This window comes from Dermochelys coriacea, chromosome 6, assembly GCF_009764565.3.
Source record: "Dermochelys coriacea isolate rDerCor1 chromosome 6, rDerCor1.pri.v4, whole genome shotgun sequence".
NCBI classification, from domain to species: domain Eukaryota; kingdom Metazoa; phylum Chordata; order Testudines; family Dermochelyidae; genus Dermochelys; species Dermochelys coriacea.
In genome coordinates, this window is record NC_050073.1 from 95,438,483 (window position 1) to 95,460,919 (window position 22,437).

Sequence of the window (22,437 nt, forward strand, 5' to 3'; positions counted from 1 at the left end):
CCAACAAAAATCATAGCAAATGCATTTCTATACTGACTTTACTTTATTCATTTTTTTAATTTTGAGGGGCAGAGAGATGAATTCAAAGGTGAAGTGTGATGAATTCAAAGGTCCCACAGAAGTTTTCACTGTACATTTTATTATATATCCACATGTGTTTCAGGCACATTCAGTACACATTCCAAGTGGCTGTCATTTTGGATTACTTTAAGAGAAAATTGCTTGCAGCAATGCTGAAATTTTAAATGCATTAAATTCAAAACTAAAATGAAACATTTTAGGTCTCATGAGCAATTATCAAAACTTGCTCCGTGCTAGTTCCTTCAGCTGGAACAGAAACATTGAGACTTTAATTTTAGTTTTGAAATTCCTCTTTGACTACAGACCCTAACCCAAAATAGTGTATTAAAAGTAAACTTAGGAAAATTCAAACAGTAGCAGCACACAACATCCCTCTTGACAGGAGGGAATCTAAGATGGCAACCATAACCTAAAAGGTTCAACAGGACACTGTGATATGTGATTTGTCTCACAGCATCACAGTGACAAAACTGCAACGCCTCCTAAATTACAGATTCTTTGGCAATATATTGCTGTCAGCTGAGAATGTGAAGACAATTACTTTTTGAACACACATGATGCTGGTACACAGAGGGGGAGTACTACTGAGTTACGAAAATTGGTATTGAAATAACTGGATTCTTATACCTCCCTCCAAATATTGTCCTCACAGGGATTTATTCAGATCTTTTTTTTAATACATAGCACAAATAATACAGATCACACACTCATTGATTGCACTTTTAGCTAGATTTTCTTCTGTAAATCATTATTTTGCAATTTTTCCAGACAGCACTAAGATTTTAAGTATACTGGTTATCACATGGGTGTTGCCTGTACACACAAGCAGAGAAATTTTCTGAAGTAGTTTTTCCTACCTGTTGCCACGTTATACAGAATCCCAACGGATGCAGTATGATAAATTATATCAGCACCATCATTCAGATAGTGAACATTGTTCCTGCAGTCCTTGCCTCGGTATCCAAATACCAGCTCCAACACTAGATCCTAAGAAAACAGATATAAGTCTATTAAATACTTTAAAGCTTCTTTATGAATAAAGATTTCCTAGTGCTTTATTTTTTAAATGTGTACTTGCCTATATTCAAAGGAAAAATGAATTTTTAATGATGGCCAAAAACATCTGAGACTAATCTGCTGCCTACTACACCAGTATATCATATTTTCCCCGTATCTCATGCTATACCTTTTGATGAATGTTTTCACAAAAGATAGTATACACAGCCTCATCCGGCAAAAATAATATAACTCTTGATATACAAGATGCTAGGACACTAGTATGAATAGTATTCTTCACCAGTTTCATATTCCCATAGTCTACCTGTTGTTGAGCTTGGAGGACTAGGGGAATTGGAATGCAGAGATGGTGCCTAAAAATTCCCAAAGCATCATGACAAAATGCTACATACTATGCCAAATATTTTCTTGAATATTAATTAATAATCTATATTTCTAAAATGGTGAGAATATTATTTAGTATGTATATTACATTAGCATTCAGATGCCTAATGATGATCAGGGTCCTACTGTGCTTGACAATGACAGAGATGAAGACACACTCCCAAATTTAAAGCACTTACAATTTAAGCAAACAAGTCACATATGAAAAGGTGAAGGGATGGGGTACAGTCAAACACAGAATTAAAAAAAAACAAAACTCATATGCACTGGGGGGGGGAAGAGAAAGAGAGAGAGAAAATATTAATTAAGGCCCCAAATACTGCAATCAGATCTAACTGCAGGATTGGGGTCTAATGCTACCTAACCCTAAAAGCATCATTAACTGGCCATTACTTAAAAGCTTTAGAAGAGATTTATTTTGAATTTGAGTTTTAAAGGAGAAGATGGTAGTGAAGAGTTCAGGTGAATTTACAGATGAGTTCAGGGAGGGTATTTCATGCATAAAGGGAAGAGATAAATTTACTGCATTCCTCTGAATAAACTTCAGAATTAAAGGTGATTTGTTTATCTGGTTTAGTAACCTACTGGTAATACAATGCATGGCCACATGGAAAAATCAGAGTTCTGGCCAAGTGTGATATTATACTGATACCCTACAGGCTTCAAAGTAGCAGCCGTGTTAATCTGTATTCGCAAAAGCAAAAGGAGTATTTGTGGCACCTTAGAGACTAACACATTTATTTGAGCATAAGCTTTCATGAGCTACAGCTTATGCTCAAATAAATGTGTTAGTCTCTAAGGTGCCACAAGTACTCCTTTTGTTGATACCCTACACTCACCTAAGAGGGACTCCATACCACATAGGCTGAATGTGCTGTTTCTGTAACTGATAGACTCTGAAGAAAGCTGTGGCTCAGACACATTTGTGGGGTGGGGTGACATTGGACCTTTCAGGGATCAAAAGAAAAATGAAAGATAAAAGATCCTAAAGGATCCCCTCCCAAAAAAAGAAATTTGCTGCTGTATACATACATGCTATTAACTAAAAAGAAAAGCAGTACTTGTGGCACCTTAGAGACTAACGAATTTATTAGAGCATAAGCTTTCGTGAGCTACAGCTCACTTCATCGGATGCATTTGGTGGAAAAAACAGAGGAGAGATTTATATACACACACAGAGAACATGAAACAATGGGTTTATCATACACACTGTAAGGAGAGTGATCACTTAAGATAAGCCATCACCAGCAGCAGGGGGGGGAAAGGAGGAAAACCTTTCATGGTGACAAGCAAGGTAGGCTAATTCCAGCAGTTAACAAGAATATCAGAGGAACAGTGGGGGGTGGGGTGGGGGGGAGAAATAACATGGGGAAATTCTTCTCTACAAAAGAAAAAGGACACTAAGCTATCTAAACTACTATATGCCACAAGGGGCCACAACAATGGTTCCCGTAACCCACCCAGCAATATTGTTAATCTATCCAACTATACTCTTAGCCCAGCAGAAGTATCTGTCCTATCTCGGGGCCTCTCCTTTTGCCCCTCCACCCCCACGAACATGATACAGTTCTGTGGTGACCTAGAATCCTATTTTCGACATCTCAGACTCAAGGAATATTTCCAACACACCTCTGACCAACATATTAACCCACAGAGACCTTCCTGCCAACACTACAAAAAGAAGGATTCTGGATGGACTCCTCCTGAAGGTCGAAACAGCAGCCTGGATTTCTACATAGAGTGCTTCCGCTGACGAGCACGAGCTGAAATTGTGGAAAAGCAGCATCGCTTACCCCATAACCTCAGCCATGCAGAACACAGTGCCATCCAGCGCCTCAGAAACAACTCTGACATCATAATCAAAAAGGCTGACAAAGGAGGTGCTGTCGTCATCATGAATAGGTCGGAATATGAACAAGAGGCTACTAGGCAGCTCTCCAACACCACTTTCTACAAGCCATTACCCTCTGATCCCACTGAGAGTTACCAAAAGAAACTACAGCATTTGCTCAAGAAACTCCCTGAAAAAGCACAAGAACAAATCCGCACAGACACACCCCTAGAACCCCGACCTGGGGTATTCTATCTGCTACCCAAGATCCATAAACCTGGAAATCCTGGACGCCCCATCATCTCAGGCATTGGCACCCTGACAGCAGGATTGTCTGGCTATGTAGACTCCCTCCTCAGGCCCTTCGTTACCAGCACTCCCAGCTATCTTCGAGACACCACTGACTTCCTGAGGAAACTACAGTCCATTGGTGATCTTCCTAAAAACACCATCCTAGCCACTATGGATGTAGAAGCCCTCTACACCAACATTCCACACAAAGATGGACTACAAGCCGTCAGGAACAGTATCCCCGATACTGTCATGGCTAACCTGGTGGCTGAACTTTGTGACTTTGTCCTCACCCATAACTATTTCACATTTGGTGACAATGTATACCTTCAAATCAGCGGCACTGCGATGGGTACCCGCATGGCCCCACAGTATGCCAACATTTTTATGGCTGACTTAGAACAACGCTTCCTCAGCTCTCGTCCCCTAATGCCCCTACTCTACTTGCGCTACATTGATGACATCTTCATCATCTGGACCCATGGAAAAGAAGCTCTTGAGGAATTCCACCATGATTTCAACAATTTCCATCCCACCATCAACCTCAGCCTCGACCAGTCCACACAAGAGATCCACTTCCTGGACACTACAGTGCTAATAAGCGATGGTCACATAAACGCCACCCTATATCGGAAACCTACTGACCGCTATTCCTACCTACATGCCTCTAGCTTTCATCCAGATCATACCACTCGATCCATTGTCTACAGCCAAGCTCTACGATATAACCGCATTTGCTCCAACCCCTCAGACAGAGACAAACACCTACAAGATCTCTATCATGCATTCCTACAACTACAATACCCACCTGCTGAAGTGAAGAAACAGATTCACAGAGCCAGAAGAGTACCCAGAAGTCACCTACTACAGGACAGGCCCAACAAAGAAAATAACAGAACGCCACTAGCCATCACCTTCAGCCCCCAACTAAAACCTCTCCAACGCATCATCAAGGATCTACAACCTATCCTGAAGGTCGACCCATCACTCTCACAGATCTTGGGAGACAGGCAGTCCTTGCTTACAGGCAGCCCCCCAATCTGAAGCAAATACTCACCAGCAACCACACACCACACAACAGAACCACTAACCCAGGAAACCTATCCTTGCAACAAAGCCCGTTGCCAACTCTGTCCACATATCTATTCAGGGGATACCATCATAGGGCCTAATCACATCAGCCACACTATCAGAGGCTTGTTCACCTGCGCATCTACCAATGTGATATATGCCATCATGTGCCAGCAATGCCCCTCTGCCATGTACATTGGCCAAACTGGACAGTCTCTACGTAAAAGAATAAATGGACACAAATCAGACGTCAAGAATCATAACATTCAAAAACCAGTTGGAGAGCACTTCAATCTCTCTGGTCACTCGATTACAAACCTAAGAGTGGCTATCCTTTAACAAAAAAGCTTCAAAAACAGACTCCAACGAGAGACTGCTGAATTGGAATTAATTTGCAAACTGGATACAATTAACTTAGGCTTGAATAGAGACTGGGAATGGATGAGTCATTAAACAAAGTAAAACTATTTCCCCATGTTATTTCTCCCCCCCACCCCACCCCCCACTGTTCCTCTGATATTCTTGTTAACTGCTGGAATTAGCCTACCTTGCTTGTCACCATGAAAGATTTTCCTCCTTTCCCCCCCCCTGCTGCTGGTGATGGCTTATCTTAAGTGATCACTCTCCTTACAGTGTGTATGATAAACCCATTGTTTCATGTTCTCTGTGTGTGTATATAAATCTCTCCTCTGTTTTTTCCACCAAATGCATCCGATGCAGTGAGCTGTAGCTCACGAAAGCTTATGCTCTAATAAATTCGTTAGTCTCTAAGGTGCCACAAGTACTGCTTTTCTTTTTGCGAATACAGACTAAGACGGCTGCTACTCTGAAACATGCTATTAACTATTTCTCTCTTTATACTAACTTTACCATATACAACCAGTCACTTTATTGATAAGCAAATCAATTTTTTGGACAAAATAGAAAAAAAATGGGATTAAGGGAATGTTAAAATAGAAAAAAAGATGTCTGTGGTTTTCCTTACCTCTATTGGTCTCTTTTTTTTGCCAACGTTATTTGTCTGAAGTTTTTCAGGCTGTGGCAGTGCCCTACTAACTGGTGGTCTGAAATAGAGAACTGTGAATAAGAAAAGGCTGTCTGTCACCTATTCCGTACTAGAAGAGTATAGCCTAATCTGTTATCTGGAAAGGGAAAACTGTTAAATCATTATGTTGCTTAAATTGTCATAAAGAAAAAAGACCACTGTGAAAAGAATACTGTCTCTGATTGCAGAAGTGTCACAATTTATATTGATCAACTTGATAAGTTTTTGACAATTCTAAAAGTATCTATTAGGTCAATTCAAAGTCTTATTTTCCAATAAGAATGAGCCAAACATTCTTAACTTCTAACAGCATATTCTTTCTCCATATGCTTCCCTTTCAATGCAATAAGTATTGTTGGATGACCCACAAAAGTTTAGAGGCTTGCCTGAACTCATTTAAGGTTGTCCCACCCTTTCCCACAACTTCAAAGGGACCCTAGTTATCTCCCCACCTCCTTTCCTACATTCCTTCAATAGACCCTAGATACCCACATCTCTTCCTACAACTGTAAAAGTCTCTGCTGAGCCCTGGGCACCTCTGATACAGTTCAGGTCAATTCTTGATTGAATAAATAGAAATTAGAGATAGAAAAGACCTATTAACATCCAGCCCATTTCCTTGCAAATGCATGTTTGTTTTTATATCCTTACAGTATACGTTCTAGTGTTCTGGTTAGTCTAGTTTTAAGTTGTTCAAGCAATGAGCTTCCATCATTTCACTAGGAAAATAATAATTTGATCAAAATTTGTTTGCTTATCTTTTTAAATATTTGTAATATTTATATATTGTAGACAACATACATGGTTTCAGTCACAAAGGACAATTATATATATATTTAAAAACTCAGGAAAATAAATATATTTTATTGACCATATTTATGTAAGTATTGATAGCAAATCTCCAAGAGCAATAGTAGCTGATTCTAGATAAAATGTTCAGTTGTTAAAAAAAATCTTTTAAACTAAACTATCAGAAAAAGTAGTATTCATTTAAAATTGGGGATTTAACAAGTCTTTGTAAAGTCTAAATTATTTAACTCAGCTGACTTTGTAAGAGAGTTATTTATCCATCACTCCTTGTCATTGAAAGGAAAAGCTACAATAGATCATAACTCTTGGAGACAATGCCCGCAGAACATGACTGGCAGGAAACTTGTAATTTCAGTATTTTGCAGGCAGCAATCCTATCTAGGATACAGATCACAAAAGGTGCCCACTGTCTGGGGCATGGAACATACTAGTTTTTCTGCCAACTTGTTTTTCAAGTGAAAGGTAGAAAAAGATTAAGGAATGCAAATATGCATCTTCAACTCTGTTGGGAAGGTTGGTGGCTGGAAAGCTATTACAGTTTCTACTCTCAGAAACTCATAAAGCAGTATTTTTTCTTCCCTAAAGGCATCAGCAGCATTAGAATCTCATGCTACCGTGAGCTGATGGTGGGGACAGAGGAGGGAGAGGGACAGCTGTTGACCACACCCCCTTGGACCTAGCACTGTGGCCCCAGTGTCCTATGCTTCTCTCTGTGGCCACGATATGGAGCAGGAGCCTCCCAACTTCTGAGTGCAGGGATAAAGAGAGAGAGGCAGGCTGTGTCAGTATCCCCCCCCAATCACCTCTTAAGACTTTGCACAAGGTGCCTTCAGTCCACAATGTTTTTGTTGGCAGTTCCTTCCTTTTCTATAAATTTTCAAAACCTTTATCTAGTTCCCTAAGTTCAACTGTTACTTCTGTACTAATAGATCCCCAATCTACCTATCTATCCCTAACCTCCAACCCTCTGACCATTCTTGCATCTCCAACTTTCCTCAAACATCTCCTCCTGCTCTTGTACTTAATATATTCAAACTAAACTTCCCAACTTTCCTAACCCCTTTCCATGTCCTCCCTTCTCTACTGGTGATGATACCTATACTTTACTTTCCCAGGCTTGGAAGATTGCTGTGAAGTTTGACTCTTCTTTCTCCTTCTCCCCCATATTTGGGTTTTTCTTTAATTCATGTTGATTCTTTCTCTGCAGTATTATTTTAAAAAATTATATTGCTGTTGTCTTATTGTTTTGTACATGGCAAGCTCTCTGATGATGAACACTTTCCCCTGATATTTGTAAAGTACCTTGTATATTTACAACACTAATACAATAATATAATCACTAAACATGATAACGCGTATTACACAAGACTGCTGTATTTTTTATTTTACTATCCAATTAAACCACAAAAGTGCCTGGCAATTCATGCAATTTTTACCCTTTTTACACATGCTAGCTCTGGGATATAATTCATCTTCACAAAATAACAGACATCCTTTAATGCATTTACGCTTTTTCAGGGATAAATCAATGTTTTACTGTGAGAAAAACATCTTTAAATCACTTTTGTTCTACACTTTTTTCATAGGTGTACAATTTCCATTTAGGCACAAAAGCAATCAATATCTTGCATGGAAAATAGATGTCTCTCCAGGTCCAGATTAGACCCTTCAGAACTATGCCTTTGACCAAACCCCAAACACGTGTCTCATCATTAGGATGTGTAACGGATTATATTGTTTGTTTATTGGAATATTATGAAAACATATAAATCAAACAAGATGTAAATATATTTAAAATATACATCATAAATAAAACCATTGGAAATAATACATTTTTATAGATACAAATTATATTGCCACTAAATTCCTGTCAGAGAAATACAATCATTTAGGGGTGTGATATTCAAAAGCATCTAAGTTATATAGGAACACAGATCCCACTCTTAGTTGTTTAGTCAGCTGCTTCCAAACAGCCCAGCTCCAATTATATCCGATGAAAAAAATCAGACAACCTGTACAGCTCTTTTAATCTAAAACTAAGATCAAATGTCAATGCCTTTTTTTTTTTTAATAAAACAGCCTTAGTTTTCAGTTGGAAATAGTTAACTAACCTTATTATTCTGGAAATGGCTACACTGACCTCTAAATTATTAACCATTTCAGATTTATTGGCTGTACATGTCTGAAAAACATTAGTTGATATTTAATAACTTCTAGTCCTAAAAATCTCTGAAGTGAGATATTAAAATGTTATCCAGCTATACACCCAATTCTTTACTTTATGTGATCAAGAGTCCCTGAAGAAGAGAGGTGATTAAAAATTAAATTGAAAACAAGTTTGATAGCACAATACTATATTATTTCAGGGGTAAGAACTGCATTTATTATACGAATGGAAAGAATTGACATCTTAAAACCAGTATGATAAATGATACTGAGAGTACTTAATCAAGATTTTACTACCTGCAGATTATTCACTGGAATTATAATTAAGTTACTGCATTTCCTTTGATATCTCCATAACCTTCTGGGTACTTGTACAGATATTAATTAGTAATTGCGGATTACATATAAATAAGTTCATTCATTTCAATGTCATACCTTAAAGATGTATTATAAACTAAATATCATTAATCTACTTTCCTGTTTGCTTAGATAAAATGAATATGGCTGACTATTCTATCATCAGAATAAAAGTACCTTTCTCCTTTTAAAAAGGATAAGTATGAATGATGTCAGAGTGCTGTAAATTAGAAGACTACTTACCAGCAATTCTGTTAGTTGTAGTTACCTTGTCTACCATCCTATGATATTGGATTAAAGGACAGACACATTATGGTGCCACCTACTGGAAACAGGGATGCAAAGAGTTTTGAAGCCCCATACCTGACCACACAGCTTTAGCCAGAAAATGCTCCCGTCAGTTAAAAAAAACTTCCACAGCCATAGAAAAGGACACAGTATACAAACCAGTGAGAGAGATGATAAACAAGCACCAGAGCAGAGAATGGAGGGATGCAGGGAGAGAGAACAGGAGACTCCAATAAACAGAATTACTGTTAAGTAATTTTCTGTTGTTATATGCCTGTCTTCTCCAATCCTACATCAGTGGATAGAATGACAAAAATGTAGCAAGTAGTAAACCCAGGAAACGGGGCTAGCATATTGTTCCGCTAGCAGGACCCTTTGTCCAAAAGAGACTATTTGAGAAGCAGAGAGGCCTAGCTAATAGCGACATAAAAAAAGGAATAGAGACAACCATGTTGCCACGTCATACACTTGGGAAATGACTGCTCCAGCAATCACTGACAAGATGTGAAGACTTCTCTTGGCAAATGTCATCTGACAAACTCAGGACAAGGCTGCCAGTCTGGGCATACTCTGTGAGAATGCAGGCTTGAACCTAACTAACAAAAGTGACTTCAGATGCAGCCTTGCCCTTATTACAACCCTCAAAACAGAGTAGCAGTTGTTTTGGCTTTCTAAACTCATGAGAATGAGAATTTTTTGTTTGAAATGTTCAACAAATGAAACTTCTCATAGGGGCTGGGATGCAATACTGGATTTGGAGGGAGCAAGAAGAAGAATGGATGATTTTTCTTCATAGGGAATTCCATCTTCACCTTGGGAACAAAGGAAGGCTGAAAAAAAATCTTTCTGGTAAGAACGGGAAATATGAGAGAGAGAGATCAACTTGTTCATCTAGCTGAGATCACTGCAATAAGGAACACCATTTTAAAGAAAAGAAGTCTGCCCTAAGGCCCAAATGAGGGTTGAATCAGAGCTTGCCAGATGAGGAGCAAGTTTTACTGAAGAATCACAGGATTAATCACTAGTTTGAGACCTTACTTGAGTACCAATAGAAAAAAATCCCAAAGATCCTGGAGCAAGAAAAGTAGGAAACAGGATAGCCCTCTGATGTCAAAGCAGGCCAGGAAGACTTTTCAGACCTAAGAGTAAGAAAAAGAAGCACCTTTTCCTCCAGACAGTGTCATGTCAGCAGAGAAACCTTCTTTTCAGAATGACAGGTTTCAGAGTAGCAGCCGTGTTAGTCTGTATTCGCAAAAAGAAAAGGAGTACTTGTGGCACCTTAGAGACTAACAAATTTATTTGAGCATAAGCTTTCGTGAGCTACAGCTCACTTCATCGGATGCATTTGGTGGAAAATACAGAGGGGAGATTTTCGGTTTTCAGAAGTGGCTCCCTTCAACTTAAATGCAGTCAGCCTAAGGTGGTTGCAGAGCACAGAGCCATGAAGGGACCAGGTCAACAATTACAACTGTTTCATCCTGCCTGGCTTTCCTCAGTACCTTGAGTAGCAGAGGAAGCAGCATCTCAATACAACTCTTCAACTCTATGCGAGGCATCACAAAAAAGGGTGAGGGACTGGGATAAGAGAACTGAATCAGAAATGACTGACAGACATCAAGATAAACCAGTCCAAGGCGAGGCACTCTTCACTCTGGAAAATGGCATCAGAAGTCCAAGGGAGCAAGGTTCAATTTCCCAGAACAGTTTGTAATTAAGTCTGCCTAGAAGGCTGCTGTTATGGTCCTCCAGGTATAGTGGTTTCAAGGACAGAAGAAGGGTTCTTAGAGGCATCACTTCCAAAACTAGGGGCTGTATTGCAAGCACTTCCCTAGAAGTTGGCAGAAGCCACTGCTGTTTAATTGTTACAGCAGACAAAGATGTGGGAAACTAAACTAAAACAGGACTAGAAACTATCAAATTAGCAGAGTAAGGCAGGAGGCCCAGAGTTCTAGGAGCCTTCTACTCCACCCACAATACCCCCCAGACCAGGATCATGGGCTGATGGTTTGCCCAGATGCACCATCCCAACCCAAGAGACACATGTCAATGGTGATAAAGAGGTAGGGGATGGATGGAGGAAAGAAAGGATGGATGGATGGAGAAAATCACCAATTCAAAAAAGGATAAGGAGTACCCGTGGAACCTTAGAGACTAACAAATTTATTAGAGCATAAGCTTTCGTGAGCTACAGCTCACTTCATCGGAATGCATCCGATGAAGTGAGCTGTAGCTCACGAAAGCTTATGCTCTAATAAATTTGTTAGTCTCTAAGGTGCCACGGGTACTCCTTTTCTTTTTGCGAATACAGACCAACACGGCTGCTACTCTGAAACCTGTCAAAAAAGGATGAATCAGCACAGGGAAGAAAGGGAGTGCCACATGGGCCAAGGCCAAAGATTCAGTCACATCTACAGAACTAAGTCCACACAGGCTACAAAGCAAGCCAGTATCCCATGGATGCTTCTAACTGAGGAAGGGGAGATGCTGTGATTGGCAACAGCATGTTCAGTAAGGACTGAAGCCTTTAATAGGACATGAAAGCCTTCCACAGCTATTTAGGACTACACCCAGATGAACAACCTACTGGAAAGGGGTTAGGTGGAATTTGTCCCAGGGAAGTTGGCATCCACTACCAGCAAGTTTTGGAAGCTGAAGAAAGTACAAATGGCAGGGTACTAAACACAGGAAGTGACTGTTTCTGAGGGTGAAAGGTAGAAGACTCCAATGAGCTGAAAAGATATGAATATGCAGATATGTGCTCTGAACTGCTATCAAGCAGAGATGGTCACTTGGGAAGTGACTATAGAACTGATCTGGAAGTTTCCATCCAGAATCTCTGCTGTTATTTAACAGCCATAAAACAAGGAAGGACCGGAACCCTTCGCAGTTTTTGTGCATAAGAAATAACCAGAAGCAGAATTCCTAGCCAAAATTCCTCTGCAGGGACAGATAGTTCTATTACAAAAGAGATCCTGGAGTTGCATTACCTTTCAGTGCCTCAGGCTCCCTCTCTCAATGGAAACAAGACATCCCTACTTCACAGTTGTGTTGTGTATCCTAACTCATTAACATTACCAAGTTCTCTTAGAACCTCAGAAAGCAAAAAATATTATTGTATGGACTTCCCCATGGCTACAAAAGGATATGCCACAGATAAAAGCAGGCAGCTGTACAATGCTCTATACTTGTCCTACTTAATACTAAGGAGGAGAACTTAGGAACAACAAGATACATGACAAGTGGAACCTCATTACTGAGGCACAAGTTCAAGTATTCTCCCAAGATATATATTCCACATTCTGACTGTGGAAAATACACATTGAAGGTCCCCAACAGCCTAGAAATGAAGGATCTGGGGGATTCTGAGCAAGAAGCTGGTCCAAATATGATCTCCCTCTCAAGGGAATTATATCTATTCCCTCTGTGCAGTAATAACCTTGTAGGATCAAACCTCAGGGTTATATTTCTCATGACAAACTGCTAAGTAGTATGCAGAGGGATCATGGTGCTTCTAAACTGGACTCAAGTTAGAAACAAGGAGGGCAGGGACAGGCAATCTTACAGGAAGAGGTACTGTCTGTACAGAAGGAAGCCAGTATGAGAGTGTGGCTGTACAGTCTATCCTTTGTGAGGCTGGTGCAACACACAATTAGCAGAGACTGAAAGGTAACAGGTAAGAGGTCCTGATGTGTGGTGCAATAAGGGAGACCACAGACACAGAAACTAAGAGGAATGATGTGACAGCCAGGCCATTCAGAGCACCTGTGAGAAAAAGTGTGCATCCAAAGAAAATCAGTGAGAGAAAAGAGATGAATCCCAGCCAGAGACTGAGAGAAAGACCAAGTTTCTACTATGAACTGCATAGGCTCCCGGGACAACAGAAGAAAAATGGAAGGAAAACCTGTGACTGGGAAACAAGGGAGAGGAGATAAACCCCTCCCCAAAGATGGAGACACAAAGTTCTGGTTTCTGCACTTACAGGCTGGTAAGGGGAGGCAGAGACTGCAGAGCTGAAGGACTGGGAGTGGGGGTGCTCAACAAACACTTTTTATAAGTAGCCAGGGTCTTGGTTTTACCTCTCAACAGAAAGACCCACATACCATAAATTGCGAAGTAGTCAGTTTCATTCTCATGCTGAAAGAGCATGAACTGGGGTTTGAATTCCTGAGTGCAGTGATATGAAACTCAGGGGCTGGATCCTGCAGTCATCAGTTCAATACTTACACCAGATACAGGGAATAACCTGGAGTTTGCAGCCAGCACAGATTTTCCCCAAGGCTTTAACTGAAGCAGAATATGAAAGATATGAATCTGCCAGAGTGTGGCTTACCAGGGCCAGGACAGATGGAGAAGCCTCAGGACTAGATCCCCATGGACACTGGAGAGACTGAACCGGAGAACTGCGGAACAGCTGGACATGCTGCTAAAGAGAACAGCTCAACGAGCAGGCAGGACGCTAGAGAAGCTGGTCTCCAGTGTGGAGAATGAGCAGGCCCTCTGGCATCAGACCCCTGAGAGGAGAGAATTGTGCTGTTTGCACAGGGAACAAAGGAGATGTCAGAACCATCTGGGGCTGAGGGAGTGCCAGATGGACAGGGAGAGGCTCCAAGGAGGGCTAAGGAGGCTGAAGTTGGAGCAGCAGAAATTCCTGCAGGAACAGCAGGTGAAAGAGGAAAATCCTGAGGATGGGAAGCACAAGGAGAGGAGAGCAGTAGGGGGGTCCAACAAGGGAGGAGAGGCGGAAGAAATACCTGCCAAAGCAGGACTTACCAGAAGTGGAATTGGCTTGAAAACCTCAGGTATAGGAGTCCCTGGGCCTTGTGGAGGCAGAGAAGCTGATGATGAACTGCATAAGCTGTGGAGCAGAGCTGCAAGCTGAGGCAGAGTCCTGATACCAGTAAGGCAGGGAGGCAGCATGCTAGGCATATGGGTTCTTCAATCAAGGGAGCATCTTAGAGATTGAGGAGGGAAAGTCTGTGCCCTCTGGCCACCCCTATAAAACTGATATTTACAATGTCTGGTTCAATTGCCAACCCCAGTTGAGATCACCCCGCCCCCAGGGAGTGATCAGCCACAGAGCCTGGTGCCCTGCCTTTCACCCTCCCTTGGGTTTGAAGAAGAACATTCAAGTTTCTTTCCCTTCCTTGTCTCCTTTCTTCTTTTGTATCCCTGAAAGACAGAGAAAGAGAGAATGAGAGGAAAAGGGCAGAAGAAAGGAGACAGCAGGAGTGCAGAGTTGAAGCCTATATGTTTCGCAGTACAGAAGTCAAAGAAAATTAAAGGGAGAAAGTTCTGGCTCAAGCATATGTAGTTATGTGTGGGGTTTCAGAACTTTTTGCCTCCTTCCAGTAGGTGACATCATAAAATGTTGTCTGTCCCTTAATCCACTGTTATAGAATGGGAAAAGAGAGAAATGTATGACAGTTTTCAATTATAAAACAATTTGAGAAGACTATCTTGTATTTCAGTACAATATATAACTCCTTAGCCAAACAACTGATTGGCCTATTTGAATTTGTATGCGACTATACTATAGCATACAGTATGCAAAATAAAAGACTTTTGGTCTCAAGAATAGTGTTAAACTTGATTAGTTTGTGCTTAACTGTCTGTCTTTCAAGATATTCAAACAATATAATTGTAAACCAATCTAAAAAAACCTATAAATGCACTATATTGTTTCATAGCAGTGGAAACTGAGTGCAAGATAAGAGTAAAGGTATATTTACATATTTTTCATTCAAATATGTTTCAGGGTAACAATCTCGGCATTCGGAAGCAGGCATATGCCAGGCATGGTACAGAACATGGGAGTACATTTTCAAAACACTGTCCTAAGGATGCAAATCTAAAAAAAAAAAACCCACAGTTTTTCTAGGCTGATTTTTCATTTGGTGTGCAGCTGGGTCACTATTTCCACATGCAATATATAGCGGACATGCATTTGCATGAGGAATATGGCTGCATGCTCAAAAACTGTGCGTACAAAAAGTGGGAGAGGCATGGGAAGGTTTTAGAGGGTTAATTTTCTCTTTGAACACATGTAAGGGAGTTAATACAGGAGTTAAGTCCCTGTATCAAAGGGGAACAGACCCGTTCACATAGGTAATTTGTTTTATGCATGAAAATTTAGCCAGTGTTACTACACATCTATATTTTAGTATTCTTTGTTAAAAGACTATAGAAATGAAATAAATGTATGTATACTATACACAGTTTAAAAACAGTCAATCTCTTTTCATCCCACTTGATGTTGGTATGCACATATAGTTCTGCACAATGTTACAATTTGTCTCTCCCTAGGTTTCATTTTAAAGCTATTAACAGATCAAAGTATGGTCTTTTCTGATGTGCATTTCCTTCCATATCTGCCTTCTCTACCAGGGGAAGATGCCAACAAATCTCTTAGTTTTGAGTTTAGTGGTAAATGAGGCTGAAATGCCAATGGTGGTATCTTTATTTCTGTGTTAAAATGTAGATATTTTAATCACATTTTTCAGAGAGTAAATGCAGCTGTATGGACAGATGAAGAAATTCACCCTTGTGCTGAATGATATCACATCCTACGTTGAAGGATTCCAGTGGTGCTGGCCCTCTGTACAGGATGAACCACACCCAGGGAAAAATGAGCTCCAAATCGTTTATGAACTTAAAGAGATTGAAGACAATCTTTTTGTTTACATTTATTCTGGTTGGGATTTTCAAAACCACCTAAGCAATTTAAGTGTCTAATTTCTATTAAAAGTTAATAGCTCTCTGAGGTATTTTTTTAAAATCTTGCCTGCTGACAATAAGCAGTTAAACTGGGCACTCGTACTAAGCCTTGTATTCATAGAGATAAGTGCCAATTTTGTGTGCACAACTATAGAATTGTTAGTTATCTAGTATTTAACATTTTTAATTTAATACTGGTTAAACAGTGGATTCAATGCTTATAAAGGGTGCTAGATTGACATGGCAAATTCAGTCTCTATGACCATTTTTTCCTTGATCTCTCTACAGAGACTGCCAAGAAATGCTAAAGGAGTGCAAGTTATGGTGTTTTGTTTTTTTTATAACATAGATAGCTGTCCACTAAGAACTCCATTCCTACCTCCTCTTATTTCACACTAATTTAGTATTTTTAAAATGTTCACAAATTTAATGAACATGTGGACAATTTTATTGGTAAATACATCCCTAAATATAATGTAGAATATATTAAATAGAACTATAGCTGAGGCTATATATGTAATTTAAGAACTGATAAGCAGCATAATGGTATTTTGAAGGTTGCTAGGTAAAACACAGCATCCTATTAGACTCCAAAACAACATATGGGTTTTAATGGTAATGAGAGGTGATGGTAAAATATGGACTAGACTTCTTAGCAAAATAAAAGCATTACCTGGAACCTCTTTTCAGCAGCAGATAAGAAAAAGAGAATAATTACTTATACAAGTTTGGCTCTCAGCAAAATATTTGAAGGAAAGAAAGAAAATCAACTTTTTAAAGTACTTTTTTAAAGAGCAGAAGAGAAACTGTGTCTATAATAAGGGGTTTATTCACCTCTCCATGGGTCATACACAACCACTGATTTTTGCACAAAACTACCATTGACTTAAATTAAAGTTCTGCACAAGCAGTGGAGTGTGAATGTGATCCAATAAGTATAACTCCCAATATGAACAAGAAGAGGAAATGTGTGTGTACGTGGGTGTATAGAGAAGTGAGGACCTCTGATGTATGATAAGCATTTAGCTGAGTTGATAAGTACAACATCTGAATCATTCAATCTAAAAAATGACTTGACACTGGTAATTTCTCTAAATAAGGAGACAGATAGGATAAATTCAAGTCACTAATAAAAGCAGATGTAACACCTGTACAAAGTTACACAACAAAAGATATTAGATTATACTGGAATGCAATTGTCTCAGCTCACCAAATTGCAGGCATGTGGTACAGTCAATGATAAACTGTACAGTAATGTTTCCTAGTTATCCTCAGCATGCTGATTGGTTGTAAGGTTCCGTTTCATGTATTCATTATTGAGAAAAATCGTACAACCATATAAAATGCATATTCCTATACTCTGACAAATTAACAGCCTTTATCATTAGTAACCAGAGTGCTTGGGTTTGCTCTGGTTACTGTTCAATAACTGCACTATGAATATGCACATTTTCCACTCTGGATAGCAACTATAATCTTTCTGCTCTGACTTGCTTTTGTTATAAGAATGTTCAAGCTGTTTGGCAAAGATGCTAGCTCAGTTATCACTCCTTGCAGATGAAACAGAAGTAATTTAGAATTTTCTTAAATGAGAAAGAAGCACAAAGCAAAGAGGGTTATTAACCTGCTAAAGAAAAATAAAGTTGAAAAAAATGCATTCAACTCCTTTCTATTTTCCCTTTCCTCCCAACTTTAGCCCCAGGTCAGCAAGGCTCTGGTTTTCAGAACATCTGTTTTTGCATTGTTTCTTTACAATGTGAACATTTCAGCCCCTCTCTCCCAATTCAATTTCTAAAAGTTCTTGAGCAGAGTTTCTAAAGAACAGACTCAATGCTTCATTGTTTGTTCTGTCAGAGGGGCAAGTCACAGCTAGATCTCTATCATTAGAGTGCCAAATACAGCTGGATATATTCCAGGAGCAGGTATGACCCAGCATCATTCACAGGCACTCTTCTCCTGGACTGGAATCAGGCATTCCTTTATGATTTTCCTTTGATTCTGTTGATCCAGAAGTTAATTAAGAAAGTCAGATGGGATGAAAGCAAAATGCTGTGGATAATCCTGGCCCAAGCCTGGAAGTTTTGGTTCTCTAATCCTCTGGAACTTGAAACCACAGTCTACCAGATTTCTTGTCTCAGGATAGGGGCAAGATTCTCCATCCAGATTAAACTTCTCCACAGGCTGACAGCTTGGCTTCTGGACTGCTGGGAGCCCAAGTCAAGAGAGTATTTTGCTGAGGTCCAAAAGATCCTACTGTAAACCAAGAAGGCTTCAACTAGACACATCTACCCAGTGTAGTGGTAGAATAGTTCCAAATCTGGACAGATCAACAGGGAATAGATTTGAGATGGCCCTCTGTCATTTTTCTCTTTGAATACTCAGTACTTCTTTATCTACCAGAGTCCACATGGCTGCCACCTCAGATTTCTACACTCATGTGTGGGTTGGCAATCTGCTCATCATACAGTAACACATTTCTGAAAATGTTTTCCAAGTATTTTCTCTGGCACATGAACCAGATGTACCACGGTATCTGAATCTCGTTTTCATAAAGTGCTGTTTGAACCTTGTCAAACTGTTCTGCGTGCCATCTGTCTGTGAAAAGAGCATTGATTATAGCCACATCATGATCCCTTATTTAGGAAGATACAGGGTTGATGCTCCCTGCACTGTGTTCAATAAGAATAAGGTGATCCTGTATCTTCACTCCAACTTTCTGTGTAAAGTGATCTTTGATTTCCATTTCAATTGGGACAGAAACCTGTGCTTTTTCGCCCTCCTCTGGTCTTATGCACATCCAGGGAGATAAGAATCCATATTTGAGATGTCCAGAAGGCCTTAAGTTATTATATATATAAGCCAAAATTATCTGCAAGTGCCTCTGACTTTTGAGGCATGTAGTAAGACCAGGGTTCAACCCATCTTCGTTTCCAGGCTGTCCAGATGGATCAGATTAGGTATACAACACTGTTATAACATGACAGATATTCAGCCACATGGAGATATCAGAGGACACTCAACTAAGTCTAAGGCAGTTTCTATGACATGTCTTTGCACTGTATCCATCAATGAAATACTCAGGGCTGTTGCTGGAATTCTATTTTTTCATCATCATTCCTTCAACTTGGTTTTGAGATGTCAATCCCAATTTGAGAGAACAATCTTGTCATCATCTTTAACTAATACACCCCAAACCCACAGTGCTAAGATCAGCCTACCTTGCCCAGTGAAGTATCTGTTGCCTCAGTTTTCCGCTTCTTGGGCTCATCAATAAATGCATATGAACTGATGCTCCAAGTAACACCCCCTTCTTGGGGTCTAATTTATTAACATCACATAACAGTTCAATGTCAAATCATATCTTCCAGACCTCTTCCCCAGGCTGTATGGTTCCTTCTCAAATCCAGCTCTTTTCCTGATGAGGCTTCTTTTCTTGCTCCCTGGCAAGTGTCTCCTGTCTCACTTATACAGACGCCTTTCCTATATCTTTTCTTTGACCCTGAGTCACTTCTCTGTCAGAACATGCTTCTTCCACCTCTGGGCTGCCACCACATTACCCTTGGTAACTTGATTCTGCTGTATGTCAGAGCCTTGAAACCAGGCATGGGAACATGCATGTGCACCCAAAGCACTATGTTACATCCATCTCCTTTAAGGTATCTATATCTTGATAATTTCCCAAGAGTAGGGATCGATATGAGCAATTCACAAAGAAAAAACAGTTACATACTATAACAACTCTCAGATGACTGCTCATAGAGAACCATACTTCCATCTATCTTCTGGAGTTCTTTGGGGCCTCTAAAGAGATTCCTGAATTAGTAGAAGGAGTTGAATAGTGATTGGGGCCCCTCCACTTTTTATGACATCAAAACTCTGTGCAAGAGAGGGAGGGAGGGAGGAAGAAGTAGCATTAATGGAACTGATTTTTAGATAATTCCAAGCTCATGGATGGGAGCCAGGCATCTCCTAACAGGGTGCTCTCTCTATGGGAAAGCTCAGAGAACCACAGTTACGACAGTAAGTAATTTTTCTTTTCCTTCCCAAGGTATTTCCCTATTTTCACATCAAAAAATGGTTATCTACCTCTTGTAACTGTTGTTCTTCAAGATGTGTTGTTCATGTCCATTCCAAGAAGGTGCGTACACGCTGTATGCACAGTGGCTAGAAGGTTTTTCCCCTACCGGTACCCATTGGGACGGATCAGGCGCCCCTTGGAATTGCACCTTTATGGCACCCCATAAAAGGCCCTGCCGACCCGCCGCCTCTTCAGTTTCTTCTTGCCGGTTCACTCCGACAGAGGGGTAGGAGGGTGGGTCTTGGAATGGACATGAGCAACACATCTCGAAGAACAATTATTATGAGAGGTAGGTAAGAGGAGGTTACTCACCCTGTGGCGTAACTGACGTTCTTTGAGAGGAGTGTCCCTACGGGTGCTCCACTTCAGGTCAAGGTGCATCGCAGCGCCTTCAATCAGAGATTTCTTTAGCAGTACCCCTAAGGGCTGCGCATGCACAGTGCCTGCCTTACAAGCTGTCAGTGTTTGAATAGCAGGTGCATGGCCCGGGCTCCTCAGTTCCTTCTCTACAACAGAGTGCGTTCCAGAATCCGAAGTAGAGGGGAGGAGGGTGGGTAGTGGAGCACCCACAGGGACACTCATCTCGAAGAACATCAGTTACTGCACAGGGTGAGAAACCTCCTCTTCTTTGAGAGAGATGTTCCTGGGGGTGCTCTACTTCAGGTGACTGAAAAGCAGTATCCCTTAGGATGGTTGGGCCTTCGGATCAGAAAGAAGGCTACTGACAAGACAGCTCTACCCATCTTGTTGTCAGATGCTGCAGTGTGCATGACAGTGTAATGATTGACGAAGGTGAGGTTCGATGCCCAGGTAGCTGCCCTGTATATGTCAGAAAGCGGAACATTACGGAGAAAGGCAATGGAAGTGGAGACAGCTCTAGTAGAGTGTGTCCTAATAGATATAGGGGGTTGTATTTGCTTCAGTTGCTAACAGAGACGTATGCAGTCTGCAATCCATTTGGAGAGTCTCTGGGTAGAGATAGCTTTTCCCTGTGATCCCTGAGTGGTAGAGATGAAAAGTTTGAGGGTTTTCCTAAATGGTTTTGTTCTATCCAGGTAAAAGGATAGTGCTCTGAGCATATAAAGAGTGAGCATTCCTGTTTCAAAAACATTAGCATGAGGTTTTGGGGAAAATGTTGGTAGGTGTATTGGCTCATTGAGGTGACAGGAAGAGTGTATCTTAGGCAGTAACTTAGGGTGTGTGTGGAGTGTGACCTTATCACGGAAGAATGTGGTATACAGAGGTTCCACCGTAAGTGCTTCCATTTCTCCTACTTATCTGGCAGATGTTATTACTATCAGGAGATGGTCTTCATGGATAGGTGGAGAAGGGAGCAGGTAGCCATTGGCTCAAATGGTTTATCCATCAGGGCTTTGAGGACTAGGTGGAGGCCCCAGGGCACAGCAGGAAGTTTTATGTCTGGATATAATGTTTGGATGCCCTTCAGGAACCTTTTGGTTATTGGATAGGCAAAGACCGTAGTGTTGTCGATCTTATGGTGAAATGTGGTGATTGTGGCGAGATGGACCCATAGGCAACTCATGGAGAGACCTGATGTTTTAATGTCTAGCAGGTAATCAGTATCAGTGGGAATGGGGCAGAAATTGGGGAGGTCTGTTTGGCAGTACACCAAGATGTGAACCTTTTCCATTTATGTAGGTAAGTAGTGCGTGTTGTGCGTGTCCTGCTGTGTAGTAGGACTGTCCACACTTGTTCAGAACATGTTAACTCCTCATTAGAGAACCATTGATTAACCAGGCCTCAGGTGGAGTCATTGTACGGCAGGGTGAAATAGCTGGTCCCTGCATTGTGATAGGAGGTTGCTGATGGGGGGGAAGGGTAATCTGTGGCGTGACCAACATCCGCTTGAGGAAGGGATACCATGGTTGTCTGGGTCACGATGGGGCTATCAGAATGATGTTGGATTTGTCTGTTCTTATCTTCTATATTATTCTGTTCAATAGACGTATTGGTGGAAACGCATACATGAGAAAGTCAGTCCATGGGAGCATGAAAGCGTCTCCTTGAGAGTGTTTCCCCAGGCTGGCTCTGGAGCAGAAAGTTGTTTATTGCCATGGCAAATAGATCCAGTTGGGGATAACTTCATGTCTGGAAAATGGTGGATAGAATGGCGTCGTTGAGTTCCCACTTGTGCTGTATGGAGAAGGATCGACTGAGCTCGTCTGCGGTGGTGTTCTGAGAAGTGGGCAGGTATGAGGCGGAGATATGGATATTGTGTTGAAGGCACCAGTTCCATAATTTTACCGCCTCTATGCAGAGGAGTGGGACCAGGCTCGCTGCTGT

The 22,437-nt window shown here is 40.8% G+C and overlaps 1 protein-coding gene across 3 annotated transcripts in view; it reads right to left on the reverse strand.

Moving 5' to 3' along the window:
* Positions 1 to 22,437, reverse strand: part of EML5 (EMAP like 5) — a 326,380-nt gene that overhangs the window by 41,656 nt on the left and 262,287 nt on the right. For 2 of the 3 annotated variants that reach the window (XM_038404485.2, XM_043517737.1), the window contains exons 29-31: positions 16,729 to 16,737; positions 5,661 to 5,739; positions 939 to 1,068 (exon numbers count right to left, since the gene is read on the reverse strand). In XM_038404485.2, coding sequence (XP_038260413.1) covers positions 939 to 1,068; positions 5,661 to 5,739; positions 16,729 to 16,737 — 218 coding nt within the window. The remainder of the gene's footprint in view (positions 1 to 938; positions 1,069 to 5,660; positions 5,740 to 16,728; positions 16,738 to 22,437) is intronic. The other variant, XM_038404486.2, reaches the window with a different exon arrangement.